The sequence below is a fragment of the Cydia fagiglandana genome, chromosome 10 (genome assembly GCF_963556715.1).
Source record: "Cydia fagiglandana chromosome 10, ilCydFagi1.1, whole genome shotgun sequence".
In the NCBI taxonomy this organism is placed as follows: domain Eukaryota; kingdom Metazoa; phylum Arthropoda; class Insecta; order Lepidoptera; family Tortricidae; genus Cydia; species Cydia fagiglandana.
The window spans coordinates 9893683-9916559 of NC_085941.1; the positions used below are offsets into that span (position 1 = coordinate 9893683).

General features: G+C 38.1%; 1 protein-coding gene across 4 annotated transcripts in view; it reads left to right on the plus strand.

The window, feature by feature from the left end:
* The window catches only part of LOC134667843 (receptor expression-enhancing protein 1), a 32315-nt gene that overhangs the window by 6512 nt on the left and 2926 nt on the right, over nucleotides 1-22877 (plus strand). For 2 of the 4 annotated variants that reach the window (XM_063525228.1, XM_063525229.1), the window contains exons 1-7: nucleotides 7267-7956; nucleotides 9479-9676; nucleotides 12027-12140; nucleotides 15617-15759; nucleotides 16484-16603; nucleotides 17731-17887; nucleotides 20797-22315. In XM_063525228.1, coding sequence (XP_063381298.1) covers nucleotides 7525-7956; nucleotides 9479-9676; nucleotides 12027-12140; nucleotides 15617-15759; nucleotides 16484-16603; nucleotides 17731-17887; nucleotides 20797-22260 — 2628 coding nt within the window. In that variant the 5' untranslated portion in view covers nucleotides 7267-7524 and the 3' untranslated portion in view covers nucleotides 22261-22315. Of the gene's footprint in view, nucleotides 1-7266; nucleotides 7957-9478; nucleotides 9677-12026; nucleotides 12141-15616; nucleotides 15760-16483; nucleotides 16604-17730; nucleotides 17888-20796; nucleotides 22316-22877 lie in introns of those variants that run through there. The other 2 variants (XM_063525230.1, XM_063525232.1) reach the window with 2 other exon arrangements.

A 22877-nucleotide genomic window follows, 5' to 3' on the forward strand; every position in this document is an offset into this window, starting at 1 on the left:
AAGGAGAGTTAACTAATAGCAACAAATTGACTTTTGCAATTTCTATTAGTTCTTGCAATTTCTATTATCTGTTTGTTGAAATTATATTTGGGATTACTGGGCTGTTTATAGAAATAAATAAACTTTACAGAAATAGTGAAACGTCCATAATTATTACTAAAACTTCATTTCTTCCCCCAGTACAGAACTGTTTTTTAATTCCTGGTGATGATTTTTCTCTCAGTGATTTTACAGTTGAACATTTATAATTAGAGCAAAGGGCCTCTCCTCTCTCAACACGCTACGTTGTCCTACATCTATGTGGCACACTTTAAAGATGTGAAGTCCATACGAAGCAGGCGTATACGAAGTAGTTATTTTATGTTGCGTTATGCCATTCGTGCTTTAGAATAAGTTTTTCGAAATTCCAATAATAAAATACAGAAAGGTCCCTAAAGACATACGGCTTGATGTTTTCTACCTCTTTATATGCAGCGATGCTACCAGTCATCTGCCTATTATGTAATTTACAATTTGTGGTCTAGTCTATTCGATTATGATCTGTAAATTAAAAAAACCGGGCAAGTGCGAGTCGGACTCGCGCACGAAGGGTTCCGTACCATAATGCAAAAAAAAAACAAAAAAAGCAAAAAGAAAACGGTCACCCATCCAAGTACTGACCCCTCCCGACGTTGCTTAACTTTGGTCAAAAATCAGGTTTGTTGTATGGGAGCCCCATTTAAATCTTTATTTTATTCTGTTTTTAGTATTTGTTGTTATAGCGGCAACAGAAATACATCATCTGTGAAAATTTCAACAGTCTAGCTATCACGGTTCGTGAGATACAGCCTGGTGACAGACGGACGGACGGACGGACGGACGGACAGCGAAGTCTTAGTAATAGGGTCCCGTTTTACCCTTTGGGTACGGAACCCTAAAAAAGAATAATACATACAATTTTTTTTAATAAATACAAATTTCAACTTTTTCGCTGTTACAGATATATTTTCCTATGCGTCTATTTTACCAGTAAATAATTGCAAACACTTTTTAATAAGCTAATAAGTAAACAAATTTGTCCCAAGACAAAAGATGAATTTCTTTGTCCGTATGCCATTTTATGAGCAGTAATTGTACGTAATTCCACAAAGCACGATTATTAGTTAATTCACGCTCTACTGGACGTTACATCGACCCTGATGCGATGCGCACGCGCCGTATTTGGTGCGTCAATAGCTGTACTCTATTGCAGTAGGAAGTCGCTGCTTAATATGGATTTGGAAATTTAGTAAACGGTGTGGCTTTCTGGGACTATATTCTTGTATCTGTTAAAATTATAGAAAAAATAATCTCGTATCTGAAAAATATATGGAAATTATAGAAAAAAGACTTATACGCGTCCGATTTGGACCGTTTCATTTCGGGAACAACCATTGACGTGTAAATAAATTGCACACAGCCCACAGTAAGCTCAAAAGTCTAGGTAAAACCGATTTAGCTGAAAGTTGCAGGTAATAGGTGAAATAGTGACAGTTATTCTGTATCCTGTTAGCGTCCTGAATAAATTTATTTTCTTCTTATCATACACGTATTTCCTCAGTTCTTCCTGATCTGGATGGAAATGAAAAAAAATGGAAATAGAAAATAAATACCAAGAAAACGGTTCCTTTTAATAACATTTACACAGCTACCTACGTTTGTTATTATTATCCAACTGTTGTGTGCTACGATTAACACGCAAATTACATATATACTTCAATAAAACGAGGAAAAAATATTACTAATAGCCTTCAGACAATAATCGAATCTACATTCGTTTCTATTGTCTTCAAAGCTCAAGCTACGATGAGTCACTTTGAACAAAGCCCTTGTCAGGACATAAATTATTCCATGCACTTTCAGCTAGTGCGCATCGACAAGTACTCGTAAGTCCTAACTTCTAAAGGCTATAATTCACCTCATTAGGCATTGGGGGTCATCCATTAATTACATCACACGTTTAGGGGGAGGGAGGGGGTCAAGAAAATGTGACATATTGTGACATGGGGGAGGGGGGAGACACAAACTTTGTGACGTCACTTTAACTTCATCAGTAACCGAAAATTTATTTAAAATATTTTATTCGCTGTACATTTAAATAACAAGTTTTTAAAACGATGATCGTTTTTATTCGTTTAATTTTCTTTCCTAAGCAGTTTTGGGTTATAAAATTACTAATATTTTATATCGTCAAAAATATTATGATAAAATATTAATAATACTTAGGTACTTAATTCGATTTGGCGATTTCGTAGAAAAAATGTGACGTCACACTAGGGGGGAGGGGTTGTCAAATGTGACCAACTGTGACAAGGAGGGGGGGAGGTGTCAAAAACCTAGAAATTCGTGTGACGTAATTAATGGATGACCCCTTCCTAACCTAATATATGAGTAAGTATACCTACTCATGTCCAGAATTAAGAAAAGTTAAGTGCTGTCATTTTACTTTGACTAAAAAAAAAGTGTTTTCATTTAATTTATTCTATTCTTAAACGATACAACCATTGTGTCAGAAGAGAGAGTTTTGATTTAGACATATTTATTGAAAAATATGATTGAGTAAAATGAGTATTGTTAATATACCAATCAATACCAAAAGTGGTGATCTGGTGATACTACAAATGCGAACTTACATATTATTTTGTCATTTATTGGCTTCAAGAGGACAGCACACTGGGAAGTATGGCGGTCATTTCACGAAAACAAAGAAAAATGACACCCTCAAACGTATGCAACGCTGCATACTCGTAGCTTTCTACTTTATCACTTGCCTAACATATCATCAACAGCCAAATAAGTCGTTTCCCTAAAGAAACTACTTTCTTCTCATTCTTTGGATTTATGGACCCAGAGTGTATGCAATTTTTAATATGTAATCATCAGTGACGTGTTATTTTAAAATCCCAATTAAAAAGGAAATAGTTGAAGTATTTTCGAAGTTCACGTTTCTTTATTCTTGCCAGTACCCAATCTGGCTTTCCAATCTTAATATGATAACCCTACAATGTAAACAAGTCGACGCACAAAGGCTAAACCGGATCGCGTGAGATGCGCTTTAAGATGCACGGCGGCGTACCGGAGGTTCTTGACCTATATGCTATGCGGCCTATATCGTGGGGGAGTTATATTTTCGTAACTAGATTATTAGTAAGCGATTCCCGAGAATGAGTCAACGCAAGGAGGTAAAACAACATTTAAATATGATAGATTCTATCATATGGTGGCGATGTTCTATCACATAGAACATCGCCTACCAAAATGATTTTGTTTTCAAGATTGTAATTAAATACCAAATTAACTGAAAACGAGGGAAAACGATGGAACAGTTCACTGTAGTGTACATATACTATTTAGTATTTTGTATGTCCATATATTAGTTTTTCTCTTCAAGTAACTAGCGAAAGTAGCGCCCAAGATATTCCGTCCAGGAAGAACCATTTTGGCATGTAGCAATAACCCGTGTACTGTGTAGGCTCCAAAAATAGTTATTAGGTTAGGACAAGTAATAAAATATCGCAACGTAATTAAAAACATTAAGATGGATTCTAAAAGTATTTCTCGCATGTCTATTGGTACACCGGCTGTAAATGAAATCAATACATTAAGCAATTCATACTCGGGCGCGTTTTACGCCTCATTTGACGAGCAGTTTGCATCATCGCCTTATTTATCGCCTCTAATCCGTTAATTTTGCAACCTGTCTTTTGTTTTTTTTTTTATTGAAAAACTGACCACGATAGTTCTCAACTGATAGGAAGGGAAGAACCAAATACGAAACTCACTAACAGTCAAAAGTAAGATTGATAATGATAAATAACAGTTTTCAATCCATACGTTTTCGTGAAAATTATAAAACATAATGAACCATATGACAATAAAAATAACTTTAAATTCGTCTAAAGTGCCAATTAGGACGTAAGTACCACAAGGAGGTTACCTATCTTATGCATACGCCCGCAAATATATTTTGAATGTCATATGTATTTGATTTGAATGAAGACGGAAAACAGACGGTTGTATTGTAAATAAAAACATATATAACACACACAGGAACAATATTAATAAGACCTATAAGATCAGACAAAGGAGAATTGGAACGAAGGGCGCCGCTTCCGCGTTTATTTTTGTTCTAATTTTTCTGTTCCAAAGCGTTTTGCGTTTCTTTCTTGAATTACTTTGATTTTTCAGTAGATAATGAAGTTCATAAAGGGTACGATATTCTGATATTACATATTTGAATTCTGTAGAAATTCTTTCTTCGTCACGGAATTCGAGGACTAATAAAGAGAATATGATATCATTCGCGTGGGATTCGCATATTTACGAGCTCACTTTCTTATTTTAAAATACTCATTTGCATTATACCTAAATTCGTTTGTCATTTCATATTCTTGCACGCCTAATACCTACCTATATACTTATACTTACTACAATTTTGTCGTGAGGGATCATACGAGGGACGTCTGAAAACTTCTAAGCCTAAGATACAAAAACACAATTTTCAAAGGTAAATCACTGTTTATTTTTCGATATAATCTCCTCCCAAATCAATGCACTTTTTACATTTTTTATATAGTGCTTTTAGCCCATTAAAAAAATATTCTTTATTTTGCCCTTCAAAATGCTCCTCTACGGCCGCCTTCATCTCTTCGTCACTAGTAAATCGCTTTCCCCTCAACTCTTTCTTCAAATTATTGAATAGAAAATAGTCGCTAGGGGCTAGGTCGGGGCTGTACGGTGGGTGGTCGATTTCGTCAAAGCCAACTTCCTTCAAAGCACGCCTCGCAACATGAGCGGTGTGGACGGGTGCGTTGTCTTGCAAAAACAAAATTCCTTTCCTTAGTTTACCTCTCCTTTTTTCAACTATTGCTTGTCGTACCTGTCTTACAAGATCTGCATAATAAAGTGCATTTATTGTGGAACCCTTTTCTAAATAATCGATTAAAAGAATACCATCACAGTCCCAAAACACCGTAGCCATTAACTTAGAGGCCGACTTTTGCACTTTAAATTTCTTCGGCGGCCGTTCCCCCTTCTCAATCCACTGCATTGATTCGGACTTACACTCCGGGTCATACTGTCTGATCCATGTTTCATCGACAGTTACTATTCGGGAACAAACTTCGTCTATATTATCTTCGCACAAGTCTAAAAACGCCTGGGAAGTTTCAACACGACGTTCTTTATCGAAGGCAGTAAGCATTTTCGGCACCCAACGAGCACTAACTTTACTCATGTGCAAATGTTCGTGTAAAATTTCTCCGACTCGTTCTTTACTTATACCTAGGACCTCAGATATTTGCCAAACCTTAATTCTTCTATCTTCCAATACCAACTTTTTGACTTTGGCTACGTTTTCTTCGGTCACTACCGATATTGGCCGCCCTGAGCGGGGGTCGTCTTCGATGGATTCCCGCCCGAGTTTAAATAAGCGACTCCACTTTTTGACTGTGGCATAAGAAGGCCCAGAAGCACCGTAAATAATAGCCATTTCCTCAAAAATACACTGCGGTGATTTTTCACTTTTTGTAAGGAACTTAATTACAGCACGATGCTCAATTTTCGTAATATTCGCTGGTAATTCACACATTATGTAGTTTCTAGTTGAATATCTCGAAACAGAATAATAAAAATCTGACATATTGTTTTCTTAATAATTTATTTTTAAATGGCCTTTCTAGCGGCCAGTATCATAAACACATATACAACCTCGAAATACCTTAGGCTTATAAGTTTTCAGACGTCCCTCGTACATTAATTACGTCACACGAATTTCTAGGTTTTTTGACCCCTCCCCCTCCTTGTCACACTTGGTCACATTTTGCAAACCCCTCCCTACCTGGTGTGACGTCACATTTTAGGCAATTTTGTTTTCAACGAAATCGGCAATACTAACTCGGCATTATTTTTTTAATAAAAAAATATTTTAGGGAAAAGAAATATTAGTAATTTTATAACACAAAACCAATTAGGAACGAAAATTGCCTACTTCCAAAACATCATTATTTAAATGTACAGCGAATAAAAAAATATATATTAATTTTCAGTTACTGATGAATAGTGATGAAGCTAAAATGACGTCACAATGTTTGTGACTCCCCCCTCCCCCATGTCACAACATGTCACATTTTCTTGACCCCCCTCCCCACCCCCTAAACGTGTGACGTAATTAATGGATGACCCCTGAGTATTTGAATAGCATTTTGTTACAAAGCAATCTGCACTGCATTATCTCCTTTGCATCAAACAGTCTGCAAACTTATACAAACAAATCTAGTGTTTGCAATTGGACAATACGCGATTGTTACAGCTATACCTATACACCCAATGTGCGCGCATCTGCCATGCAATTGTCTTGTATATTTTTAACTAGACCAGTCTTATAAGATGCTTGTAGTGTCCCCTGGTTGCGAAGTGTCAGTAAGGGTCCGGTTGAAGTGGGGGAGGCCATCTGCAATTGGCTTAAATGTAAATGCCGGCGACCAAATCGACCAATCATGTGCAAAATAGCTGCTATCGCATTGCTTGTTTCCGGTTGTTTTAACGTATCTGTTAGATTAATTGTATCTCATAAACAAATAACTTGCGTATTTAATATCAAATTTTCATGCACGTGTACGAGTATAGGTTTTGAAATGTTGCCAAAATACTGTTGAGGTATAAATATTAGGTATTATTAACATCTAAAGTCTAGACTATTGTGAGACTGAATTTTAGTAGTTATGTCCAGCATTATTAGCTTCTCGTTAAATTGTCACGGGCTGGTCCACTTTTTCAGTTGTGAACGTGTGGAATTGGTCGGCTGAATACAGTAATGACTCAAATTTATTACTTTTATGATGTTGCTCTGAAATAAAACTATTTTTAACACGTTTTAGTGCCCGAAAAACATCATAGACGTAGTTAACCTTATTAAGTTGCAACATTTTTTTCTTCTTAGTGAAAGAGGGAGGGACAGGCAGGGAGGGAAATTGGGCTAGCTTTTTTGAAATCCGCAGCTATAACACCTTTATGTATTTCGAGCTTGAGTGTGCCATACCTATGCTAGCCGAGTCAACGATATATGACAACATGAGCATATTTATTAATTTGGTTATTGTTTCTAATGATAGTTTTATAAACATCATCATTATATTTAATAGTATTGATCAAATTCATAAGGAAACAAGGCAGACTAATAAAGATCTGGAATAACTGACCATTATAATTGCGCATTCAAACATAACGTTATTGACGTCTAAATCCACTAAGTGGAAGCTTTTCCAAGTAGCTATTGCGTGCTGTCGGCCATGTAGAACAACTAGCATTCCAAATTGCAAATGCTGTTGATTCAGTTATTCCGCATCACGCCAATCATGGTACAAGAGATCTTCAACACTCAGTATCAATAAAACAACATGCTAGTGCGCATTAGTTTATAAAACCGTTCGGGAACGCACTCGGACAGACGTAATCAATTAGTGCAGTTGTCGTGTATAGTTCCAATGTCGCGGTTCGACCGTCTCCATGGAGGCAGGCGCGCGCGGTAACCGTGACGACCATTGCTTGCCGACGCTCAGCCTCGGACTGTCCAGCGTTAGACTCATTGTCAACAAGTTCGAGCAAGGCACCGCTCGTCTCGCTGCTGACACATCCGAAACCGGCCGTGAACTTGTCGCGTACGACCCAAACGTCGTCGAAAGCGACGATGACTCCTCTCTCGGCCCGAGAGATCGAGTCCTGCGTCGATTCTTCGTGAACTTAGGGTTTGCTCTGAGCAAATGTGTACCTAGTGTGACGTTTGGAAACTTTACTATCCTTTCCCTAATCATCGGATTCCTCGCCCCAAGGATGATATCTTATCTGGTGCTGTATCCGTTTTGCAGATTGGTATTCGGGACCCTCTACCCGGCTTACGCTTCATATAAAGCTGTACGGACGAAGAACTTGAAAGAATACGTAAGTAAACCTTTTTTATTAAATAACTTTTACCTAGTTTGTGGAGTAGTGATTGATACGTACCTAGTATCAATAGATAAATGCGCATTGAAAACAGTCGCGTAACTACGTTGAAACTAATAGCCTTGTCACGGGTGTACGCTCAAGCTGTTAGCAACGCTTCGATTCCCGGCGTGTCCTTTACCTCCCTCATGCGGAAATTAGCGTACCGTGTCGGTGCTATACCCTTTTTATTTACAGAAACAAAGCAACTAGCAGTAAAAGGTTCATTCATTAGCTACTTTGATGTTTGTTTGCTAATGTGAAGACTTAAGCGTATTGTTATCCGTTATGCTAATTTTAACCGGCGTAGCATCAATTATGTATGTTAACAACATTCTAAACAGTGACTTCTTTGACTTTAAGATTGAATGCAAAATAAATCGTTCTCGACACGGCCTATGTCAGGTAATAATGTAGATTAGTGCTAAATATTAAAGAACATTCAACAATGAGCGTTTATCTTCAAGGCTAAGCACTTTGTAATGAAGCAAGTAATGACTAAGCATTTTGTGGTTAAGGCATTCATCAAACTTTCAAACGACTTACTAGCTTGAAGAATAGTGTCTAAAAAAGACGTTTTTACCACCATCCTTACCGAGCCAATTCGGCGTGGGATGGTATCCGCTCCGTAAATGGACTCAAACCAACCAAACGTAACATCGACTCGATATTTAGTCAATTATAGGTACCTATAAATCGTTAGAAAATAATGCCTTATACAAATTATAATGAAGATAAATAAATAGTACTTAGTCGGCGCAAGTGTCAACTGCAAAAGCAGGTGACTAACAATTAAAGACACATGTCACGTTCTAGTTCCTCTGTGTCTCGCTGCTTCCCGAAGGCAGGCATCTTTAGATACCGGTTTGTCAAACAATGTTTTTACACCTATTATTTTGTCAAGCTCTGATTCCGCAGTCATTTTTAGGAACTTTTGTGCATTTGTAAACTCAAAAATGTATTGTCCAAGCTATATATATCCCGTTTTGCGATCGGATTTGCTTAACACACTCCAGCATATCATGTAGGAACAAGATTTTGCGAAGGCGATTGCGATCTGACAGGTTCAGGAACAGTCCTCAGTTGTCAGACTAATTTGTAAGGGAACTCGGACTATCGTATGACCGAGTTGCACGTCTAGGTTTCTACCCACGTGCTACTTCTTTCATAATACATAAATACATACATATAATCACGCCTATTTCCCGGAGGGGTAGGCAGAGACCACGGATATCCACATGCTACGATCCTGACATACCTCTTTCGCTTCCTTCACTTTCATATTTCTCATATACATGCTCGCCGGTTTAGTTAGGGTGCTCTTGACCTGGCCTTTCTTCAGAATTTCCCCGATCTGATCAGAGAAAGTCCGCCGTGGTTTACCCCTTCCAACTCCGACTTCCACTTCTCCCGTATAATTACACTCTCTTTGTTAGCCTTCTTTCATAAACATGGAAATAATAATCTAAATGTTTTCCAGGTAAAATGGATGATGTACTGGATAGTTTTCGCACTGTTCACGTGCACGGAGACGTTCACGGACGTGTTCCTGTCGTGGTTCCCGTTCTACTACGAGGTGAAGATTGTACTCGTGCTGTGGCTCCTCTCGCCTGCTACCAAAGGCTCCTCCATTCTGTACAGGAAGTTTGTACACCCGGCGCTGTGCAGGCGAGAACAGGTACGTTTTGATCAACTAATTTAAATCTTACTAATGTAGGCGAGTCAATATTATAAAACGCTATTTCAAACTGGGGTGAATTTTTAACTACGGATGAAAATAGAAACAAGTGTTGCCTATTAGGGAAAAACGATTTCCATTGTTTTTTATGAATTAGCATGAAGTTTTATGTCAGGCATTTAGACTTAGAGTAATAAAATTATCATCAATTGAGATTAAGTATTTCTAAATCTTACCGTTTAAAGTGTCGTAAAAACCTCAAGCCTATGTTTAGCAAAAAAAACGTCTACATATATGTACAGTGTGTTTGACAAGAGCGTGACCAGTCTATTTGTATATTTTAAGGAAGAGGCACAGAAAAAAAAGTACTGGCTGAATAGAACGTTCTTTTGCCTACAATGCTTCGTTAAAAATAATGAAAATTTTTTGACAGTTTCCCACCTAAACTTCAATAAAAAAAAAGAATGTCTCTTACGATTCACGTTATTATGAGGCAGTGTTCTGTACGTACCCGAAAGGGCCCAAAATGTCACGAAACCAAGATGATTGCATATAAATAAATCGAAGGCGTTTGTAATTAGGTAGGTGAAGCATTATATGGAGTATTTAAATGTTTACGACTTACCAGAACGCGGGAAAAAATAAAAATACCTCCTCCACGTATAATTTAAAACGGGTCTTGCAGATGTTTTCTAAAAATCCACTTCTATCGTTGCGTTCTCGGCCTTCTGGGCAAGTAAAACTAAAGAAAAAGGTTCAAGATATCTCTAGATACAATCAGAAGGCGTTTGAATGAAAATGGTTTAAAATATCGCAATACAAGTTTTACCGGTCACGCTCTTATCGTACATAGTGTACATACATACATAATTCGTTTGTAGATAATTCAGAAGGTTGATTAAGAGTCATTGATTTGCAATGCTTAGTGTTAGTATTAACGTGTTAAATCCTTGGCCTCTTTTATTTACAATAATCGCTCTGAGCATTAATGCGATGATATGATTCATTGTATGCTCCAGTACCGTTATATATACCTGCCGTAAACCGGAAACAATCATTACAGAGATATTATAGACATTATATACACGATAGTGTCATTTGATGCTAAATGGTGTGCATTTTCTATTTTTACTATAACACTGACTTCTTTGTGGTCTTGTGTTTGTTTTAAGGAAAAAACCGGGCAAGTGCGAGTCGGACTCGCGCACGAAGGGTTCCGTACCATAATGCAAAAAAAACGGGAAAAATGCAAAAAAAACGGTCACCCATCCAAGTACTGACCACGCCCGACGTTGCTTAACTTTGGTCAAAAATCACGTTTGTTGTATGGGAGCCCCACTTAAATATTTATTTTATTCTGTTTTTAGTATTTGTTGTTATAGCGGCAACAGAAATACATCATCTGTGAAAATTTCAACTGTCTAGCTATCACGGTTCGTGAGATACAGCCTGGTGACAGACAGACGGACGGACAGCGAAGTCTTAGTAATAGGGTCCCGTTTTACCCTTTGGGTACGGAACCCTAAAAATATACCTTTACCATGTATGTACCCTTAGTATGTACAAAATATGTATACATTCCCCTTAGTATGTACAAAATATGTAGCTGATCTATTGCTTTACAGCTGGTAGAGTCTTCGCGACCCCCCAACCCACAGTTTCAAAAACGCTGACCTATAGGAATGACCCAATTCTTATGGGTACATAACCAACCGTCTCTTAGTCTCTTTAAGGATAATGGTTTTTTTTAATTGGTTGCATTTATAAATGAGGAAAGCTATGCGTACTTTACAATTTTTGTCAGAAAGAAACCTCATAATAAGACACTATTACACATCAAATTGGACCCGGGTATGTCCTTAAACTACGTCCAAGACCACCGGTGGACGGGCAGCAGCGTCCTTTAAATTCGGTGTACTCGACTGCGATCGCCAACCCGCCTGCCAAGCGTGGCGATTATGGCATTCACCCCCCATAAGGGGGAGGCCTATGTTCAGCAGTGGACGTCTTATGGCTGAGATGATGAAGATGATGATGATGACACATCAAATTGAAAACCGCTTATACCTAATCCGCAGGATCTCATCGTTTATCTGTTTTTTTTATATAATGTTCACTACACCTTATAAAACAAAGTCCCCCGCCGCGTCTGTCTGTTTGTGTGTATGTATGTTCGCCGTGATAAACTCAGAAACGACTGAACAGATATCCATGCGTTTTCACCTATCAATAAAGTGATTCTTGAGGAGGGTTTAGGTGTTACATTTGTTACTTCGTGCGAAGCCGGAGCGGGTCACTAGTTTATTTGATATGTAAGTAATGTATTCTTAATAAAGTTTTATTTTTCCAGGAGATAGATGAGTACATAGCAAAGGCCAAAGACCAGGGCTATCACACAGTGCTCAACCTGGGCACCAAGGGCGTGAACTACGCCACCACAGTTATTATGCAGACAGCCATTAAGGTGAGTTGACAACCCTATGCGATCATTACTTAGCTTGTAATATTTTAATGGCATGCTTCGACTCATATGACTGCTTAAATGTGAACTGTTTTGATCAGTGGCCTAGCGTGAACTAATCATAGCCCTGGGCGAAGTCGCATCTGCGAGGCCCTTTTCTTTCACTGTGCCCTAAGGGGCCTCGCGCGAGGCCCCCCTTGCGGCGCGGGCCACTTCGCCCATGCATAGATATGCCACTGGTTTTGGCCGATGTTTGGAGACATGCAGTAGATACTTACATCCTTATTTTTAAGAAATAAGCGTTTGCTACGCACTATGTTACCTGTTGTTAATAAAGACTCAAAATCGCATAATAATATAAAGCGCTATGGCCAAATGATGAATTTTATATTTTTGGAGTTGCCAGAATCTTGGATTCCATTTGACTCCCTTTAATGATATTGGCTAGAAATTCCTCCCCTTATTGCACATTGTAGGTGGTTACTGTTTCCATCCAAGTCCAAAACATAAACTACTCTACTAAGGACACAATATGGTAATGTTTTTGGATTTAAATAATACTTACATTTTAACAGGATGTTTCAATCTGTAAAGCAATTATTTAACCATTCATAGGCACTAAGCGGGCCTAAAGGTAAATTTAGTTTTACACCTCAATTCTTATCAAATAAGAGTCCGTATGAGTCAGAAATTTAAGTGCACTCAAACAAATGACATCAGATAATACAAAACAGTTCTCATTTAGGCCGACTTCTAAACAAGGGTTACGGTGGACTTTAACCCTTTAACTGCGTTCGCCATTTTACTAGCAGTTTTTACAAGTAGTTGTCATGTAGATGTCAATAAACTTAGACAACGAAACGGCATGCTTGATCACAACACGCGAATTGGTTTGTTTAGAAGCACTCTAAAAATCTCGCTTATGCTAAGTATGGTGCTAATCTACGCTTTCATGAACAGGTTGTTAAAGGCTTCTGAGTTTTTCTATGAAAACTCTATATTGTTTACTAAACGGTTTACAGTTAATTTTGACATACAGGTTAAGTAAACAAGATATGCGGCTAAGCATAACCGCTTTCGTTATTCGAATAATAACGACACATACCTTCCTCGTTTTTAACAATTAGTATTCGTTAAAATACCTGCTATTCGTAGTTAATTGTCCACTGTGTCTTAGGAATTTCGCACTCGCAATTACATGTTATTAGTGTTATTACCGACACAGTAATTATTTAGTATGAAAGACTCACAAGCCAACGCACTTCTATAGCACCAGTGCAAGCGAGCGCTAATAAAAGCTACCACTTGTTATCAAGCATGCCCAGTTTCACACTCACGTCGATGTCGTTTTACCACTTGTCGCTTAATTTAATTTCACTTTTTGTTTTAATTTTATTAACACGCTTTTTTTAATTCTCCCCCTCCCACCGTTCTATTCCGATATCCTTTCCATTGCTGCTTCACGCAGAACTTGAATTTGCCGAGTCCCGAGCAAGAGCGCAGAGCCCTGCCGGGTCGCGACGCCCCCGATGGCTACCAGGACACGTACGACGACCTCGACTACCGACCAGCCGGCGACCGAAATCTACCCGGCATCGTCGAGATAGTCGAACTCGACAACGACGAATTTCCTGGCGACGACGGTGATCCCGATGACCCCGATTTTGAGCCGCAAACCTCAGCGCGCAGCCGAGGCAACGTGGTCAGAAAACGCAAAACTGCAAAGGAAACTAGACCCCGAAGCAAGTCCAGGGGCCGAAGGACCAGAAGTCAGACCGCCGTCGAAAAGGAAAACAAAGAAATACTTGTCGACTGATGTTCGCGGCTCAACTCAACTGTGATGTAGAACGATTTTAGGCTATGTTTAGGGTTATGTTAACTTTCCAGTGGATTGTAAATTTTGACGTAACATATCAAGTTTGCTCGTTTATATAGGAAGTTAATTTCTAATACCCATTTGTAATCATATGAATACCAAAGTTTCAAATGCCGTTATTTACGTATCACATTTGACCGAGAGATCTCGTACTCGATTTAGTTGTAAAACATGAAATTTAAATACTTGTTCCATATCGCACTGACAGGTGTCCATTAAGTACATTTCAGCACCTTAATTTTGTATTTAGCTTTGTTGCCATTCTTATTTAAACGTGTCAGCAGTTTTTAACCATATAATAAACAACTGTTCGTATATTAGTTTAAAACTACGCGATTTGATTTGGCTTTTAAATTAGGGAACAGGGGTGATGGCGTCATACGTATCTACTCGTTGGGCAACCGTACTAACTTGGCTTGCCTTTTCTTCTTCATGTAGGTACCTAGCTTTTATAAACAGTATGAACGCTCCGCCACTGTTAGGTACCTAGGCTATAAGTGTAACCACGAGGATCGACAATCAAACTTTCATCTATCTGTCTATCTTTCGTTTTAATATGCAAGAGTCACAGAGAGTCAGATAGAGGAAATTTTGATTTTTAATGTTCGCGGTGGCCCTAGCTCCTAATCTACAATCGATTTTGTTATACAGTATGTGTCTGACAATGGGGCTTTAATTCCAGGGCCTGATTTTACTCGCTAAACTGACCTACTTTTACTATGGGACGAACCCTAAAATCGGGGAAATTTTTTTGGCTTTTCCATAGAAAACGTCGACATCTGATCAGACAAAATGTAAGAAAACGTAAAAAAAAACCGGGATTTCGGGGTTGGTGCTATAATAAAAGTAGCTCAGTTTAGCGAGTAGAATCGAGCCCTGGATTCAAAGCCCGATGGCCAGTAAAACCCTGTATACATTTAGTTACACTTCTCGTGCATGCTCAATTTATCCAATAATTTCCGATTGTTTGAATCCAAAACCTCGCATTATTTGTACTTTTTATACTACATGACTTTATTTTAAAGATAGTTCATTAGTACTTTAATGCGTAATGTAAACGCACATGTATGTTACATCATTTAGACTTGATTTGAGTGACTGAATTAGTTAAATTAAACTTAATTAATTATTTTTTGGCTTTTTTCATTTGTTGTAATAGTTTAGTACGGTGGTTGCATGCGCTTTGCCAAAACCTTGTACAATACTGATCACGAAAATGTAAGTATGGTTTTTATCTGTTTTTTTTTACTAAAGTCCATATGACCACTAGTTAGATGTTTATGTTGTAAAATATTTTATACTTAGTAAAACTGTAATCTGTGTTTATTATACCGGGAATTATTCATATGCATATTGGCTTTAGTTTAAGTCTCATTATTGCTAACAAAAATTTGGTGGTTGATAAATAAAGTAAATTTTTTTGACGCAATCAGCTTAATTTTATACTTGCCATAAATGAAATAAGTATCAAACTCAAATTCTGTTAAGAAATATGTTTGTGATCTCTACCATTCTAGCACAAGATTATATAAAGCCAAATTTCTGAAAAGTTATAAAACAAATTGTTATTGTTGTATTATATTTAACATGTCAATTCCCACAGGGTGGAGGAGGTTTAGTGCAACAAATTCGCAAGAGCTACAGTCTGTCCGACTTGAGCGAGTGCGAGGTCCGCGACGAGCGAGGGGCCGACGAGGCCGACGATGTCTTGGCCGAGCCTAGAATGATCCGCCGCGTCGTTAAGAGGTACAGATAATACTACTAATTAAAGAAGTTCATAGCGAACTTCAGAAGGGGTGCGGTTTAACGCGACAAATTCGCAAGAGCTAAAGTCTGTCCGACTTGAGCGAGTGCGAGGTCCGCGACGAGCGAGGGGCCGACGAGGCCGACGATGTCTTGGCCGAGCCGAGAATGATCCGCCGCGTCGTTAAGAGGTACAGATAATACTACTAAATAAAGAAGTCCATAGCGAACTTCAGAAGAGGTGCGGTTTAACGCGACAAATTCGCAAGAGCTACAGTCTGGTAAGACGTCTATTTCGCCAACTTGCGTGTTTCTGGCCTGTTTCGACTTCGGCTAAACCTTGATATTATTATTACAGCAGCGGTTATTACACACGGATCTACAATAAAAAAATGAAAATGAACGTGTAATAATTATTTTGCGTTATATAACTACTTTGGCATTTAAAATGAGAGCTGTCAATAATTTATTTCGTGTGGATATTCAAAGCAGAACATTATTAAATAAAGATTAGACAGCCGGAGAACTCGCGCAATGCGATTTTAGTTACATTGCGGACTGTTGGTTACGTCCAATTCAATCGACCGATCAAAAACCGCAATGTAATGAAACTCGCATGCGAGTTCTCACATCGTCTAAATGAGCTCTTATTCTATATGCCCATGTTGTGGTTTAACACTATATAATTAACCTTTAACACTATATAATTATATTATTATTACAGCAGCGGTTACAACACTCGCCGCAGCGCGTCCGAGTCCAACAGCCGAACACCAATGTATTTCCCAGAGGTGGACGTTGATGTCAGGGGTCCGCGGGCCGCACGGGCTGACGAGCCAGATTTTAGGTAACTGCTCTTTTGGAAATTTCGTTAGTACGGTCAGGCGTGGCTCACTCCGCGATTTCGTCGCGTCGCAACAAGTAGCTACAAGTACATCCGTCCCACCAATTTTGGTGGTTAGCCATAAGCCGCGCGTGGCGTGTCCTAATCGTAACAGTGCGTTTTGTTAGAGAGTGAATCTTCTGTACCTAGTAGGTACTATTATTTATTCTGTGGTACGGTCGAAAGTTTTAATTTATGACCCATTTTGTACTTTGTGACCTTGTCACAGTGACAATAGTATGAGGTCTCTAGCGACTTTCTTCTTGATTTACACTGTGAAATGGGTCATAAATAAAAAATTACGACTGTACATAATATATCCCTACAGTAGCCTTTTCCAAAGGTACCTAACATTTGCTTTTGTTTGTTTGACCGGCAAGAATAAAGGCGCTAATTTACGCCAGTTTCTCATAACTAATGAGCTCACCTCACATGAGCTGACCTTATTTTTGGACAATACTGATAGTCCGCTATTGTTAGTGCTTGTGCACATAATTTACCGCGTGCATGAGCATGATGTGCGAACGAAGCGTCTCCATTAACTTGGGCAGAAATGCTTTCGTATGTTCGGCTCTTCTCCTCTACAGGGGCCCGTTTCTCAAAAGCTTGAAACTTGTGATACAAGTGGAAGTCCCTTTCTAACAAAAGCTGTCAAAAAGGCACAAGCAAGTTACAAGCTTTTGAGAAACGGGCCCCAGGTCGCATTTATCGACCGATTCTCGTGAAATTTTGTGAGCAGGTTGAATAATTTTATGGAATATTTTTGTCGATTCAGTTCTTAGAAATTCTTCATGCGGAATTGTGGGAGTTCCCGAGGTCTACAGGGCATTGATACCCTTAGGTCCACTTGCACCCTTTCACTAACCGTTAACCGGTAACGGTTAACCGGTTAAACCTGGAATTGCCATGGTTACCCATACAATTTTACACTAGGTTAACGGTCTAACCATTTAACCCCGGGTTAGTGAGATGGTGCAAGTCAGTTTAGTTATTCTTTATTCGAATACATTTTGTCTCTCTGCCCGGGTGACTTTGATCAATTCACTAATTTTGGTCGGTACAAACGCCTCTAACTAGTTAATTTGTTGCAGCCACATCAAATCAACTGAAGACATAAGCTCCGGCTACTCCAGCGCGGACAACTCCGCGTCGCTGACGCGCACGGGCTCGGTGGGCGCGGCGGCGCGCGCGCGCGCGAGGCCCGCGCGCACGGCCGTCACCGCCATCAAGCGCCCGCAGGCTGCCGAGGTCCGGTAACTTTTTAATGCTCGTTCATGACACGACAGTCTTCACATTTGAGAGCAACACAATGCTAAAGTGTCATTCTATGGAACTTGCTACCTATGTAAACAAAAGTCACTAGTAATGCATCATTTACAGACAATTCCAATATGACGGTTTGTTCACATGCATAGTTATCAAGTTCCATAGAATGACACTTTATGCACTTATATAGAGCCGTCGCGCTCTCATGCCCTCTCATTCGTCGTGAAGATAGCCTAAAGTCGCAGGCGCGGTTATGTTATTCAATATTTACAAGTTTGTATAATTAGTAGGAGATATTGAATTTTTGTACAATGTGAACCATTTTTGTAGCCCTTTTGTTCCACGGACTTGGAAGTATTAAAACATTTTAGTACCGTCTCCATCCTTTGCGCCTGCGATTTTTTTCAGTCGGCAACGGAGATGCCTAAGCAAACATTTTTGTTAATAAGTTTAGAAACTGCACTCAATAGCTCAGTTAGAGTCGGACCAAAAAAAGTGTGCAGCGGATTTGATAGCCCATGAAGTGCAAATGTCATTTATACGTCATAAATTCATAGAAGTTTGAAGTTTAAAATAAGACTTTCACTGCGTGGGCTATCAAATCCGCTGCAGACTATTCTTGGTCTTACTCTAATAAATATGATCATTGATCACTTTGATGACTAAACAAGCCCCCTTAATTACTTCTGCTGCTGACTGTAAATGAACAAGGACGAACGTCTATCGCATTTGTTTACCCATGGGGTAGGCAAAATTAATTTCAATACTAAGTTTTAGCCTCTAGCAGCCCACCATACAAGGAAAATTGGCAATCGAATTTGAATCAACGGTATGAGAAAATAGAGTTGAATTTGTTTTGTTTTAAAATCGAACGAAACGAAATAAACGAAACTCTGTTCCATTTAATTAAGATTTAAATTTCATTGGAGGTAATTTGTACTAGTATTAGGACATTGAACCCCAAGAGGTTAGAGCAGTGGCTTACATTTTGTATGATGTATGCGATATCAGAACAAAGGTTTTGCATTTGCATAACTACCGTTGTGCATTAGTAATTCGCGCTAATGTCAGACAGATACGAACCTAATGTTTAAAATTTATGCGAACATTTTCCGAATTAAAACCATTTGTGAACGAAATAATTTAATATTGGGATTATTAACTAGTTCCAAATTAATTAACCAAAATAACTTTTCAATAAAGTAGGTGTGTAAAGCTAATGCTTAAATATAACTGGGAGTATATTTTCGCATGTAATGTTAAGATGGTTTTAGCCCAAACCCTCTCGCGCACGAGAGAAGCCTGTGCCCAGCAGTACGACGTAGATAGGCTGATATTTAAGAAAATGGTTTGGTAACGGGTCAAAAATGAGTTGTCTTTGCAACAAAAAATAAATAATAACGCGAAAAGATTACCATACAAATGTTTAATCTTTTGAACGCTTTATGTTACAAACAAACATCACTCAAAACGCCAAAGTTCCGGGCGCAAGCGAGCTAATGTCAACCTTATTTGAAAGTGTGAAGGTTACTTTGAGAGGGTCCGCCATAACACCTACAGTTGCCATTGGCGCTGTGGGCACGACTAGTAACATAGGCGTGCCCAGCATTTTTTAAAGGGTGGGGCAGAAGTAGGGTTAGGATTACGTGCCTTAATTGTTTCTCAAAATTTTTAGCTTCTCGTCAAACCACAGACCAGGGTGGGGCAAGTTTACCGTGCGTACGCCTATTAACGACGACTTTAGCGGTCCTTGACGTTCAAAATTTTAATTTAACATGAACCCGTTAAAAAATTACACTGCAAAGACAACTCAAACGGCGCAGGGTAGAAATGGTGCTGGATATAATAACTTATTTACCTATATAAAATTATTAATATGGTGATTGGCTAACATTATAATAAGTATAATAACGTAAATATTACCTAAATGTGATTAATTATTTAGAAAAATTATAATCAATTTACAATAGGGTAAACCTAAATGACAAATAAACTGTCGATGCAATTTCCCCATTGCATAAGGTGGAGTGGAAGCCACATATTCGTAGATGACGTCTATGGCTTTGCCACATTTTTATATAGGATTTGTAGGGAATTCGACAATGCCATACACAATAAAATGACAGTTGCATGGATCGGTACCTCTAGTTTGTGATTGACAAATGGTTTAGAATTAGATACAGTCGCCCACAGATATATCTGAGCGTCCTAGGTGTTCACAAATATCTGAACAAAATCTCTTATCAAGACGTTAAAGTACCTATATGTTGCGATATGTCTGCTGGCGACTGTGAAGAGGAACAGTACTATTTGGCGGAGAGTTAGAAATATCGACTTTATGTAGAACCTTTTAAATTAACAATTTCTATGCAGTGTTATTGGATGCATGACATTGGAGATTTTATAAATGTATTCTAAGTTAACTTCCTGTCTGTGTGAAAGACGTACATACAATAAGTTATATAAGGGTGATATTCCAGCAGTCCAATTTATTTGTCCAATGTTATTGTGTCTCACTCTCTCATTAAGCAAAAATGTGAAACGCGATACATATTGGACCAATATATTGGACAGATGGAATAACGTACGATAAGAAATTAGATCAACTTAAATACGAATTGAAAGACATCGTACTTTGATTGACTTCTTAATCTTATACTTAATGTATGTGTATTTTAGGTAACTTAATATGATTTGGCGTTATTTAAGTAGTATAATTATACGTTTCTAGTTTTTTTTTGTGCATGTTTTCTGTTCTATTATTACGTAACATTAAATTATTTCTTAAATATTTCTCTAAATTTTTTACAAGTCTGTTTATGCATTTACTAGATTATTTCTTCGTTTCATATTATACTTGATATAGACTTAAGTTTTTATTTAAATTAAAGGACAACGAAGTATTCATCGAGGAGATTCCAGACGACGATAGTTTTGAATATTCGAATATGCCCCCCTTAGTCAATCTCCCCTCTCACCTTTTCCTCTCCCATACTGATCCTCCCTTTATATATCAATACGAAGGAGATGAAGTCAGAATAATACAAGTCTTAGGAAATTATCCTTTAGGTACAAATTTTAATCAATCCAATTATATGAGGGACCAAAATAAAAATATTATTGATGAAAATTCCGAAAAGAAACTTTCGCCAGACAAAGAACCTCAGGAAATATTTGAAAACGCAGAGGAGGATATAGATAACGCAAAAGCAGTGAAAACAAATGAAAGTGAAGAGTTAACTGCAACTGAAAATGATGACAATAATAATAAAACTAACGAACTATCAAAGACGGAAAACGTTCAGACTACAATAAATGATCAAAACGTAATGGGTTGTAAAAAGACAGATCTTGAAGAAAAGCCTGAAAATACGCTGGATGATGAAATTAATATAACAAAAGATGAAACTAGTGCATCTAAACATGAAATCATTATACCTCAAGGTGAAAATAATGCATCTGCAGATGATATGAATGTACTCAAAGTTGGAACTAATTCATCTAAAGATGAAATTAAAGAGTCTAAAGATCAAATGTGTACATCTAAAGATGAAAAAGCTGATTCTACTAGCCTAGATACATCCGCTTATGAGAATGATTCCGCAGAAAGCGACGACGAAGCTTCTTTTGGAACACCAGAGGACTCTCCCAGGAGTAAACGTAAATCTAAGTCACCTAAAGGTAAATATGGGAAAGGTAGGGCACCTCCACCACCACCACCACCACCTAAAGCAGATACTACAGAAGGTACATCTGAAGCTTTAAAGGGTGGTAATGGAACGCGTAGCTCAATCGGCACAACTTCGCTAGAAAGCCTGAATGACATCCTGAGCAATTTACCAAATAGACCTCTTAAAGAAATTAGTTCACATCAAACTTTGCAGGTTGTTAATCCAATAGCGGAAAAGAAACGACGTCACAAATCGAAATCACCCAACAAAATCCCTAAAGGGAATACTTCAGGGATTGGCAAACTGTTACAACTGCCAAGCAAATTAGCATTCTGGCATAAAAGTGACGATAAATCTAAAACCGATACTACATCAATGTCATCGAGGTCCCGCTCGCACAGCAGAAGGTCATCTGGTAATGACCAACAAACTGATTATCAAAGTTATGTTGACATAAATACGCCATTCGATACACCTAAAGAGGATGCGCAATCTATCGCCGATGACCAAGTTAGTTTTGTAGACGCTGCCGATTTTGAAAACGAAGTCATATCACATGACATTATGGAAAAGAGTGATGCTCTACAAAAGTTGATCGAAGCGAAAATTGAGAGCCACCCAGAATATAAGTTCGTTTCGTTGCACGATGATATTCCGACTGCATCGAAAAGTACAGATGTCTGAAGACTCTGAAGCCTTCCTATATCCTATTTTCTCGTTGCAGCAGCGCGACCGGAACGTATGTTTCATTATAGTATTGTTTTTATTTGTTGCATGGCGTGAGCGCTACCAAATACCATAATGACTGGCTGGTACTGTTATAAATTAATGACATACTTAAACTGTATTGAGTGTTATTTTTATCTAAGTATTTATTTAGCGTGAAGTGCCGTATTTGATGTGTATTTATTTGATACTAACACTGGTGTGAATTATTAACAGTATCCGCTCTCACAGGTTTCGAATTAACTAAGCTTATTGTGCGCAAAAACAATTATGATATCATTTTAATTAGTTGCTTAGTTAGTTCGAAATGAAAAATATAACATATTTTGTATTTGTTCATATATTTTACTATGCTTCTATATATAGTAAAGAACGAATTGTAAATTGGTAAATTGGTTAGGAAATACTACCAATTAATTAGTTTATTGCGAGACACATTTGAAATCAGTTCCACATACACATTACAATTGCTGTTATGTATTGTAATATGACAATACATTGAGTTTTTAATTACTTTACCTAATTAGCTGGAGTAAATGGGCAGATGTCAATTTCATAGCATAAAAAGTAGATAC